This window comes from Eleutherodactylus coqui, chromosome 2 (assembly GCF_035609145.1).
Source record: "Eleutherodactylus coqui strain aEleCoq1 chromosome 2, aEleCoq1.hap1, whole genome shotgun sequence".
Lineage (NCBI taxonomy): Eukaryota > Metazoa > Chordata > Amphibia > Anura > Eleutherodactylidae > Eleutherodactylus > Eleutherodactylus coqui.
Window position 1 is genome coordinate 119,380,301 of NC_089838.1, and position 12,235 is coordinate 119,392,535.

General features: G+C 44.4%; 1 protein-coding gene across 2 annotated transcripts in view; it reads left to right on the plus strand.

Moving 5' to 3' along the window:
- The first annotated feature begins 10,639 nt into the window (after positions 1-10,639).
- The window catches only part of NEDD1 (NEDD1 gamma-tubulin ring complex targeting factor), a 40,139-nt gene continuing 38,543 nt past the window's right edge, over positions 10,640-12,235 (plus strand). The window contains exon 1 of one of the 2 annotated variants that reach the window (XM_066591464.1): positions 10,640-10,736. In XM_066591464.1, coding sequence (XP_066447561.1) covers positions 10,697-10,736 — 40 coding nt within the window. In that variant the 5' untranslated portion in view covers positions 10,640-10,696. The other variant, XM_066591465.1, reaches the window with a different exon arrangement.

The window sequence follows — 12,235 nt, forward strand, 5'->3', positions numbered from 1 at the left end:
CTTGAAGACTTGTCATTAACTTTTATCTGTCGTGGGGTCAAGTTTTTCTATCTCATATAATTATTATTAACATACAATTCTCTATACACAATATTTACTGCATAACATAAAGATTCACACAACTACTACTACTCCAATCATCTGCAGTCGCTTGGTCCTCCAACCTTAACAACCCCCCCCTCGGGAATTTCTCTTATCAAGGAGGGGTGATGGAGTAAGATAAACAGAGCTTTAGCTGTGTCTGGACTCCTACAGATAACTGCAGCATCTTTGTGATATCCTTCCCTTAATAGGAACACTCAGGTCTCACATTATCAACAACTTCATTATTATTATATCTTACATGACATTATCACATTGAAAACACCATTTAACAATCAAACTCACTGCAAACCAATCACAGAACTGACATGTACACAGATAACAGCAAGAATGGACGTTCCCTGTTCACACAGGTTTATACTAAACTTCATTCCTGATCATCTTCATTACAGGTCTATTCATTTCAAGCAAGCAGAGCATTGCTAGTCAGTCACATGCCCCCTCCCTTCTTCTCACTGAACTCTAAAGCTGAAAGGCGGGGGTGGGGGTGAAACAAGCATTCCCATGTAACAGATAATTTAACCATTTGTGAGCTGACCCCACCACACAGAGGACAGTGATGGAGGGTTCTGACTATTCCTGCACAATTCAGAGAAGGCACTAATCACTGGTGTTGTGTACTACAAGTGCAAGCATTAGGATGCCAGGTAGAAGGTACATCTATCCGGCTGAAGGTATTATAGCAGGTACTAAAAATGGCCGCAGGCCATGACTAGCACTAAGATGGCCGCCAGGGACGTGGCCTGACTAGGAGTACTATCAAGCCAGCCAAACATCTAGCCACCCCTTACTCCTTCATGTGCAATGCCAACAAGTCCCTCACCTGACACACATCTATAATAATCTTTGTGTATAGCGCCAACATATTCCGCAGCGCTTACATAGACAGGGGGGATACAGAAAGACAAAATACAAACATTACAGAACCACGGTTACATAGTAATCAGCTGATGGAAACAATAGGGGTGAGGGTCCTGCTCCAACGAGCTTACATACTACAAGTAATGGGGGGTACAGGAGGTAAAGGGCTGGAGATGAGCACTGTATGGCGGTGTGGGGAGATGTGCACGGTATGGTGAGGTGGAGAGTGAGGGATGCTAGACAATGGTCAGACATTTAGCCGTGTGACGGCAGAAACAGTATGACTGCAGGAGCGGTTTATGACGGCTAGCAGGGATTGCAGTCAGTAGGTCAGGGAGCAGATCTACCAGTATGGCGCTCGTCACTCCTATACAAGTTACACTCCGCGCTCTCCCAGCATCCCCCATGTGTAGGATCGGGTAATATGATGATGACCTCTGACAGTTTCAGGGCTGTCATCAATAGCATTTCCCAAACTCAGCAATCCACCAAAAAGAAATGCTATTCCTATCATTTTTGTCCTTACCGAGGAGGCCCTCAGGGAAGGGGTGTGGATTTCTTCACCGGTTTGAGACGAAGACCACCTAATGTGGCCCCCCCCCCCTTTGTAGTGGGCTTTTAAACCAGACCCCCTCGGCACACTGTCCCTGCTCTGCCTGTGTCACCTTATTACAGGTAGATTGGTGAATCTAGATCTGCCATTCAGCAATCCTTATTGCAGTAGGAGTGGTCAGCAGTACCTGGTAAGTACAAGTGGTACCTGGTAAGGTCTTTCTCACTTTGGGGTCTTCCAGTTCTTTTTCTTTATCCCCTTGAGGACCCAATCACCTGGTATTATTTCCCTTAGTGATGCTTTAGCCACTGTGGCTTCATCCGACTGACCTGTGGGAAACATTTCTACCCACTTGGCTAAAGCATCCATGATAACTAGGCAGTATTTCTTACCTTCACATTTGTATAATTCTATGTAGTCCATACAAATGTGTTGGAAGGGACACTGAGGTGTAGGACGGTGCCCCCTCCTGGTCTTATACTCCCTTCTGCATTGTTTAGCACAAATAATACAAGACAAAAAAATTTTTTTTAGAGTAGTTTGTAAACCCCTAGGCTGTGAACACTGTCCATATGAGTGCTACCATCCCCCCTGTTGAGACATGACACAGGCCATGGCTCAAAACTGCTGCACATCTGAAGAACGATTTAGGTAAGATAGTTTTTTTTTTTTTCTCTACGGAGATGTACAGTCCGTCTACAAAGAGTGTATTCAGCATCTACAAGAGATACATCCTGCAGATCTGGTCTGAGTAACACCTCATGTGCCATCTCTCCTAGACAGTTGTATGGAGGACCATCTGAAGAAATAGACAGTAAGGTAGATGGATGGAGCGTAGTACATCCCTAGGTTGTCAGGTGTGGCTGTGAGCAGTAGTGTCCTGTAGGGGGATGTCTATAAGGACTAAGATATGAGTATAACTAACTGCGTGCAGTACTCAATGTGTGGGGGGACAGCACTATAGTGGCAGAAGGTCTGACTACCACTTGTACACAGGCTAGGAGCGCTCGGCCACTGGATCTAGTCTGCAGAGTAGTATGCCAGCGGTCTGCTTCCCACCGTGTTCCTGAGTTAACACAGAGGTGCTTCGGATCTGGGCCCTAGCTGATCCTAGGAGCCACGCACCAGAACAGGATGCATTCACATGCCACATGACAGACCCAGAATACACTGCACACAACATGCAACCACTAGTAACAGATAAGCTGAATATAAATACCAGGTATTAGTTGACATGTTGTACAATATGTTGAAAGCTAGCAGGCCACTTCACGGCTCCTGGTTATACTGCTAGTCCCTACACTAACCAGGAGTCCAGCAGAACCGGACACCGTTCACACCGCACGCTGCAACAGGACAAGACACAGATTGCAGGACACACAGCAAACTAACACAAAACTGACAGAATATAAACGTACAAATGGACATGAACCAGATCACACCGCAAACCTCACCAGACAAGCATTCAGGACTGATCACCTGAGGGGCCATACAGACTGACCAGGGGATTGGCTAGCAGACAGTACCACACCCAGCCAGCTCAATCATTAACCCTGAGAGTGCTGTGCTGCTGGAAACACAATAGAACAACAGATCTCAGCAGCACACGTAACATTGTCATTCTCAAAGAGGACATCATTTGCTCATAGTTTTGGGACCTCCAGAATTGCTTGCCTACCTTCATCTGACAGGTTATACCCCAAATATTTAACAGTTTGCTGACCGTATTCTACCTGTTTACTTTATGGCCTTGCTCATAAAGAAACCTCAAGAGTGCGACTGTGTCCCCCCCACAATTCTCTCCACTGTCTGCTGCTGGCTACCAACATACAGTAGTAGCTGACTACCTCTAAGAGGCTGGAACTGGGCTGTGTACTGACATAGCCTGGGAGAAAATTGTTGGAGATTCACAGCAGCCCTGAGGTCCTCTGGTGAAGGTATACCTAATTTTATCATAATATCTCATCTCAACAATTTTACTGGACATTTTCAAGACTAAATAATTTGACATTTCACAGGCTTATTTATCTCTAGGTCTGTTATAACTGGTTCAGAGAGGGATTCCCTGTGGGTCCGGCCATTAACCTCTCTTACCAGGATATGACTATTACTACATTTTACATTGGGTACATATTGGGATGTATTAATGTCCTGGTGGCTCCTGAGCCCACCAGGAAAGTAATCATCCGCCCATTCACCTGGAGATCTATCTCAGGCAGTGGAAATTGCCATGAGATCCTCCAAGTGTTGTACATCGACCCCTCCTAGTCATTTTTCCCCAAGGTGGCTGAGAACATTGTTTCTCAGGGCACTCTCGGGCAAAATCACTAGACTTCCCATAATTCCAACACACATTTAAATCCCCGAGCTGCATCCCACCTCTGCTTCTTCCTCTGTCTCTACTTTCACATCCTCTCGCTGTCCAATGACCTCTCTGACTTTCTTGAACCATCATATCACATTCTTCTCCCCATATTAAAAAACCTCACTTTCTCACCCTTTTCTGTGTAACACTTTTCTGCATGTTTTGCATATTGCAAAACATCCTGCAAGGATCCCATCCTCAGGGTAACCATGTACCTCATTATATAACCTCCTATTTCCTTCTGATTATACTATGGAAGGGGTCTACCATCTCCTCCCCTCCCATTCTAATTCCCTTCTACAGAACTCCAATCTGGCCATAGAATTATTCTATCTGCTCTCTCTATTTTTCATTCAATTGGAACTCCTCATTAACCCTTTGAATTGTTCATCAAACTGTCGGGGGTCTATTTTTATATGGGCGTGACAGTTTGGGGCTTCTTTTAACCAGACTTCAGCAGCGGATAATCCGTATTTCTGCTGATCTTTTAGCTGATTTTGTCCGTATTTTATCACATAATTCTTTACAACTAGGAACTTTTAATTTATTTATTTATTTATTTTTTAAATCCATATTTTTCCCACTTATGTCACAATATTTGACATAGTCAGGATCTAACTTGTGTATGTACTTCTTATCCCCTTGAAGGACTTCCTGTCGTTGGCAACAACAGAGACATACACAAGAGAATGCCTTACAGTTTATATTTCCAATTGTTAGTAATTATGTTCTTGGTGCCGATTTACAAGACAAACAACATAAAACAAGCCTCTGGCCACTAAAATGTTTAGTGAAAATGCAAAGGTCCCTTACCAGAATCGCTGCTTCGCTATATACACGAAGACCCCTTATAATTTCACTGAGTAGGGCCTGTGAACATCGAACACAATAAGGGGCTTGTCTGAAAACAACCTGCGCAGCGAGGTTGGTCCTTAATGTGTCCTAGAGGTCAATGCCCACGTATCGGATCCACTTATCTCAATCACTCACACATTCGCTTCATGCAATATAAGACAACAATACAAATAGTACATTATGTTAGTAGGCGGCCGCCCTCTTTATATTCTTAGTTACTCTATAACACAATATCAAAGAGAAAGTAATAGAAAGATAAGAAGTAAAGTTCCTGGACACCCCTGTGTCCCATGACGTCATCTAACCGCTTTTTACGTGTCGCACGGAGTTAATTCTTTCCTGTAGCCTTCTCACAATGGCTATGGTCTCACATAGACTACTGCTATTGCCCCTTGGCAACCCATTCGTCTATACTTCTCATTTACCTTACACATTTCACATAGACTACTGCTATTGTCCCTTGACAACCCATTCGTCTATACTTGCCTCTCATTTACAATACACATTGTAAATTCTACTAACACTAAAGTATACAGAAGAAGAAGAGAGAGAAGAAAAGTTTAACCATTGTTATACTTACTACACGTTATCTGGGAGGCTTCTAAATTCTCCGGCTAGTTCGGAAAAACGTCACTGTTTCAGACAGGATGCCCGACTGGCCTCTAATGACGTCTAAGCAAGACGGGGGTCTTTTAATGATCGGAGAGTACTTCAGACCCACCTTTTCACAGCCAGGCTGTCCTCTCCCTCTGCAGTGAGTCTTTCCGGCTCGAAGGACCAAAAATGTAAGAATTTATTTGTTTATCAAAGAGAAGACGATCCCAGATCTCGTGCAGAAGTCTGGATCCAGGAGAAATACAAATCACACCAGCCTGTGCGGTATCAGATGATTTCTAATTTATTCTAAGGTGGTCAAAGATTATATACCATAAATGACATCACAGCAAAAGTATATACCTCCAAGATTAATAAGAATACATAATAGGCTAAAACAAAAAATGATTACCATAAGTTACACCTCCTAAGGTGTATCTATTACATACAATAAAACCGTTATGAACTAGGAGAAAGGAATGCAAGGGAGGGGGTCTGTTACTCTATCCCGTTTCCTGTATACACTATCTATAAACAGGCATACATGCGTGGTCATTAAACTGTCTTATATTTTATCTGTCTACCTCAGAAGACATGCAGGCCTATAGAAGTGTTTCATTTAACCCCTTCACTACTTATACTAGTATCATGCTATATATTCCTAGTCTACAATGCAATATAGAATAATTAACTGATACATTGATCTACAATTTTCTTAACAGAACACTTCCATTGAAGGAGAACTCACCACCTCCTGTGGCAACCTGTTCCACTCATTGATCACCCTCATTGTCAGAAAGTTTTTTTTCTAATATCTAATTTGTGTCTCCTCCCTTTCAGTTTCATCCCATTGCTTCTAGTCTTTCCTTGTGCGAATGAGAATAGGGCTGATTCCTCTGCACTGTGACAGGCCTTCAGATATTTGTAGACAGCTATTAAGTCTCCTCTCAGCCTTCTTTTTTGCAAGCTAAACATTCCCAGATCCTTTAACCGTTCCTCATAGAACATGATTTGCAGACCGCTCACCATCCTGCTAGCTCTTCTCTGAACTTGCTCCAGTTTATCTATATCTTTTTTAAAGTGGGGTGCCCAGAACTGCCACAGTATTCCAGATGAGGTCTGACTAAGGAATGGTCAGGGTTTAGCTCTATATACCTCAATGTTTTGACCCTATATATGAACACTTACTACTAAATGTCTGATCTACTTGATCTGTAGCAACTAATGTTGGAAGAATAGAAAAGCTGAATTCTGTAGATCTTTGCATAAATGTTTACATCAGTATACGAGGGGCTGTTGATAAGTCTTTGGCTTTGTGTTCTTTTTTTGTTTCTATGGTAACGAATGTTACATCACATGAAAGCCTTATGTGTCTAATATATGTTTTCAAAATGTTGTGTTTGTAGCTTATGGCAACAGTGATCTAGGCACGCGGGAAAACAAACTGGCGGCGTCTAAGTCGATATTCACAGCAAATGAGAGCAGAGGAGCGATAAAATTCTTGTTTCTGCAAGGAAAGTCCGCGAAGGACATTCATGGTGATATGTCGCAGACATTGGGGGATCAATGCCCTTCATATTCTACAGTTAAGAAATGATTTGCCAAATTTAAAACAGGCCACTTCAGCACCAATGATGAGGAACGTCCTGGACGACCGAGAGAGGTTGTTGTTCTGGAGATCGTGGATTCTGTGCACAACCTCATTCTGGAGAATCAGCGAATTTCAGCTAAAGGAATAGCAGACAACATGGGGATTTCTGGTGAACGTGTTTGTGTCATTATCCATGGACATTTGAACATGAAGAAGCTATCTGCAAAGTGGGTCCCCAAATATTTGACAACAGATCAGAAAAGTACACGAGTGAAAACTTCCCGGTCCATTTGTCAGCGTTTCCAGACTGATAAGAACTTCCTGGATCGACTGGTCACTATGGATGAGACCTGGATTTATTTGTCTGACCCTAAAACCAATGAGCAGTCAAAAGAGTGGAGGCACAGTGGTTCTCCTCACCCAAAGAAGTTCAGGGTGCAAAAATCAGCCACTAAGGTGATGGCGTCTGTGTTCTGGGATAAGGAGGGCGTGCTGCTATTGGACTACCTTCAAAATGGTTCCACCATCAATGCAAGGTATTACATTGAACTTTTGGACTAATTGAAGGCAGCTCTGAAGGCCAAAAGGCACGGCAAGCTGTCCAAAGGAATCTTGTTCCTGCAAGACAACGCCTCCGCTCACACTGCACAAGCGACCACAGCAAAACTGGTGGAGCTTGGCTTCCAGACGGTTGACCACCAACCTTATTCACCCCATCTAGCTCCCTCCGACTATCATCTGTTTCCAAACCTGAAGAAACACCTCAAGGGTAGCAAATTTTACACCATTTCTGATGCCATGGCTGCTACGGATGACTGGTTTGAGGCACAACCGAAATCCTTCTTTTTGCAAGACTTATAGAACTTGGAATACTGTAAGAAATGTGTTGACATCAGTGGAAAGTATGTGGAATAAATGTAAAGTTTCATCTTCCTTTTTTGTTTCTTTCTGGGTAAAGCCAAAGACTTATCAGCAGCCCCTCGTACAATAGGGAAATAGGATGAAAATCAGCTGGGGAAGTAGTTTCTTTGGCAAATTTTGCTAAAGAGACAATAAGGGCCTTTAACATTTCTAAGGGAAAGGAACCCTGATCTATTGTCACATTAAACACTATGACCATTAGAGAAGCCATCTGAATTTGAGAGGTTTTAACGTTTTGATAGCTTTTAGAATTCCAAACCGGTGTACAAAGGCTAATTAAGCAGGTGACAGGCATCGGAGATTAATGTTCTGTAGAAAATTTGAAATTTATTTAATTGGGGTTGATGCATATTTGTATCTTCTCTATGAATATTCTTTAATAGTGAAGGTTTCCGCAACAACTGAACGCACCCTTAGGGTTCACTTTAGATCTGTTGATTTCTCATTTGAACGAGCAAATGACGTCAGGGTTTGCTCGGGCAGCCTGTTTATACAGTGTAGTAGTGCAGTATACAGAAGGGCCTGTAGAGGGCTGCAGACAGGACTTCTGGTATGAGGGTTAACACAAAGGGGTGGAGCAGGAACTAGAAAAGGGCCAGTTCCTGCCAGAATCAGGTGGGGAGAGGACCAGCGCAGCAGAGCTGAGGTGCTGATGGCTGGTGGCCTAGCAAAAGCCAGGAGTTTGACAGGGATGACAACCCTGGACTCACACCCAGGTGGGGTGCATATGAACTGTGTTATTTGTGATTGCGGTGATGACAAATAAAGGCTGGCAGGAGCCAGATAAAGAAATCCACGTCTCTGGAGTTTCTACACGTGTGGTGCGCCATTTTTATGTAAGAGAGGTCAGCGATCCTGAGGCGAGTGTCCCCAGCTTGCCACAACAGGCAGATACATCGTTGGCTTGTTCAAACGAGAAATCGTGAAGTCGTTCACTATTAAAGTGACTGAGAACAACTGAACAATCGTTTAAACTGAATGATTAGTGAACGATAACATGAACAATAGCAAACGATTTACCATTCGTCATTCAATCGTTGGCTGCGTTTACACTGAACGATCATTCACCATCATTCAGGAATTCGTTTGCTGGCATCATGGTGTGATAGTTCTTGGCGTCTTAGCTCTCAGACCCATCTTTTTTTTTCCTTCAAGACATTTTATACTCATACTGCAATAAATCATTTATCTAATATTTGACTTGGCTCGAGGCACTGATCTATTCATCAGTATCATTTGGTCCTTACGCAGTGTTACATCTGGTCTTGAGTTTTGGCCAAAGTACTATAAATTCTAAAGTACTAAAAAAAATGCAGTTTAAAAAAAAAAACAAAAACATACATTTTTCCCCAGAAAAAAACTTTTTAAATGGATAAAGAAAAACAAAACTTCAAAAAAGCATCACATAATAGGTATCACCACATTTGTAACGACCCAGACACTGAAAATATTTTGTTATTTATCACATATAGTGAACCCTATAATAATAATATTACAAAGTAATGCCAGAATTGCTATTTTTCCTTTTGTTCGCCTCTCAAAAAAACGCAATAAAAAGCAATCCAAAAGCAGTATGTACCTCAAACTAGTACAAATAAAAAACTACAACTCTTCTGCAAAAAAACAGACCTCACATAGCTCCGTTGCCGTAAAAATTAAAATGTTATTGCTTTTCTTTTGAAACGTTTTTATTGTGCAAAAGTAGTAAAAAAATGTAAAAATCTATATAAACATGGTAGAGCGGTAATCGTATTCATTCTCATAAGAAAGTTATGAAACAAAACCCAAAAAACATGAAAACAAAACGCCAAAACAATGGTCGAATTTCATTTCCGCTGTGGGTGGGGGGTGTTCAATCTTTCGCCCCCTCAAAAATTCTGTAAGGCTGGGGTCACACAGGGTGGAATTGCTGCGGTGCAACCATTCCGCGAGAATTCAGCTGGAATTCCATCCCGTGTGACCCCAGCCTAAAAGGTTCTACAGCACATTATTATGTATCCCAGCGTGCTGCTAATAAGGAATCTTCAGTGGCTGAGCGAAGAGCTGATGACGCCATCACCAGCTCGTCTGCGCTTGGGCGGCATGTTTCGGCTGCACGATTCTCGTTCAGTGCTTTACATCCCTGCATGACGCGACGTGTGGAGGAGCCAATGCAGATTTTTATGCCTGAATGACGAACGAGACGTGCATAATTGTCCTTGTTTGTTGGCTCACGTTTACACGGAACGATAATTATCGTTTGGTTTCGCTGGTCTGAACGATGTTCTGAAGGATAGTTATCGTTGCGTGTGAGGGCAGCACAAGGGGTTAGCGCCGGAGCCGCTTGTGGTTGTATGGGGGATATAACCTGCTGGCTGCCCTCTTCACAAGCTGCACGTGCGGTCGGTTCTGCCGGACCCGCCACCCATCTACTAGACGGACGGCCATAAGTGTGAAGACACGGCATGTAACTACAGTACTGTAATGTAAATGTAGCCTGCGGCCTCTCAGCGGGGTCACATGCTAAGCTCGCTTTATTTCAAATAGGGTTTTACAAGCCCTCTACGAGGTTCCCTCAGTTGCGCCCCCTATCGCATACACTAGGAAGGACCAGCTGCTCATGCAGGGTGGCTCTGGGTCACTATTACTGAAGCTGTGCAGCCCGCTCCCCTCCACTATATGCGGCAGCCCTCTGACAGGGGTGCCGGCACTAATCTGTGCTCCTGTCAGCGAGCTCTGCACTCACTCCCTCGTCCCTGAGGCGGCCGCGCGCGCGCTCCCGCCCTCCTCGTGCACGAGCACGCAGCGGTCGGCACTACAGTGCGCGAGGCAGTTGTTGCTCCCCGGTGACGTCACGGCGCACTCCCCAAGCCCGATGCAGAGTGGGGGCGGCGGGGGACGAGAGCGGCTACGAGGTGAGGCTGTGGGGGGACAGGAGCCCGGCAGCCAGTGTGTCCGCCATGGTGTGACCGGGGCCGCAGAAACGGCCTTGCGGGATGCTTAAAAGTTTCAAGTTCTGTAAAGTGTTGTATGACGGACCGGACAACAAGATAACGGCGCTCAGAGCGACCCCTGACCCCGGAACTAGTCCCGCGCGGCCCGGCGCTCTGCAGGTTGTTGTGGTGACGGCGTCCATGGAGGTGTAACCGGCCTGTATGTAGCAGAAGTTGTAGAAGTTGTTACTTTGTGTGCAGGCAGGTGTCCGCCGGCTCTGTAGGGGGCGCTGCTGGCAGGCCTCCGAGGGGATGTACATGGGACAGCTGTCATCCCAGGAGTTGCTTGACACAGCCAATTCTAGCCACAGTTTTCTGTGTAAACAAGGCCACCAAGAGGGGGACGACTCGTCCCTTCGGTTCAGCTCGCCAAAAAAGTCACTGCTTGATTAACCCCTTCCTGCCTCAGGTGGTATATATGTACATATGGTGTGGGAAGGGGTTCCTGTGACATGTCTCTGCAGCGGGATCTGTGATTGTTGGCCAATAGCCCGCAGCAACATCGGAGATCAGTAGGAGCGTCGATCCCTGCTGTTAAACCCATTATGTGCGTGTATGAGGGTCACTCCCACCATGAAATCGGGGGGACCAATAAGTAGTCATCGTTACAGACGCCAGTAGATGTCCAGGTCTGCCAGGGCTCGCCATAGATGGAAATAGTGATCTAGTGTATTGTCTAAGTTAAAAGAAAAAGTGAAAAGTCAAAAAGTAAACTAAAACTGTTTTGTGCACTTCTCACTTTTTTGTTTTAAGCATAGAAGAAAAAAAACGTTTGGTATCTTCACATCTTTAATGACCCGTACAATAAATTGAACTCCCTTTTTCTCCTGTATGGCAATCAGTATTAAGGAAAAAGTTAAAAAACAGTCAAAATGATTTAAACAAAAATAAAACTTAGTTTAAAGGGGTTGTCCCGCGGCAGCAAGTGGGGTTAAGCACTTCTGTATGGCCATATTAATGCACTTTGTAATATACATCGTACATTAAATATTGGCCATACAGAAGTTATACACTTACCCCCTCCGGTGCTGGCGTCCCTGTCTCCATGGTGACGACTGAAGCCTTCTTCTCCCTCGCTTGCGCAGTCTGCTTCTGTCCCGCTGAAGGGGCCGCTCCGGCGTGCTTGCGCCGCACAGGTCTTCTGCGCATGTGCAGAAGACCTCTGCGGCGCGAGCACGCCGGAGCGGGACAGAAGAGGGTAGACAGCGCAAGCACGTCTAATCCAGGCATAAGAAGCCTTCGTTCAGCGCCATGGAGACGGGGACGCCAACACCGGAGGGAGTAAGTATATAACTTCTATATAGCTCATATTTAATGCACGATGTATATTACAAAGTGCATTAATATGGCCATACAGAAGTGCTGAACCCCACTTGCTATCGCGGGACAACCCCTTTAACTTCCATAATACGCAATAAAAG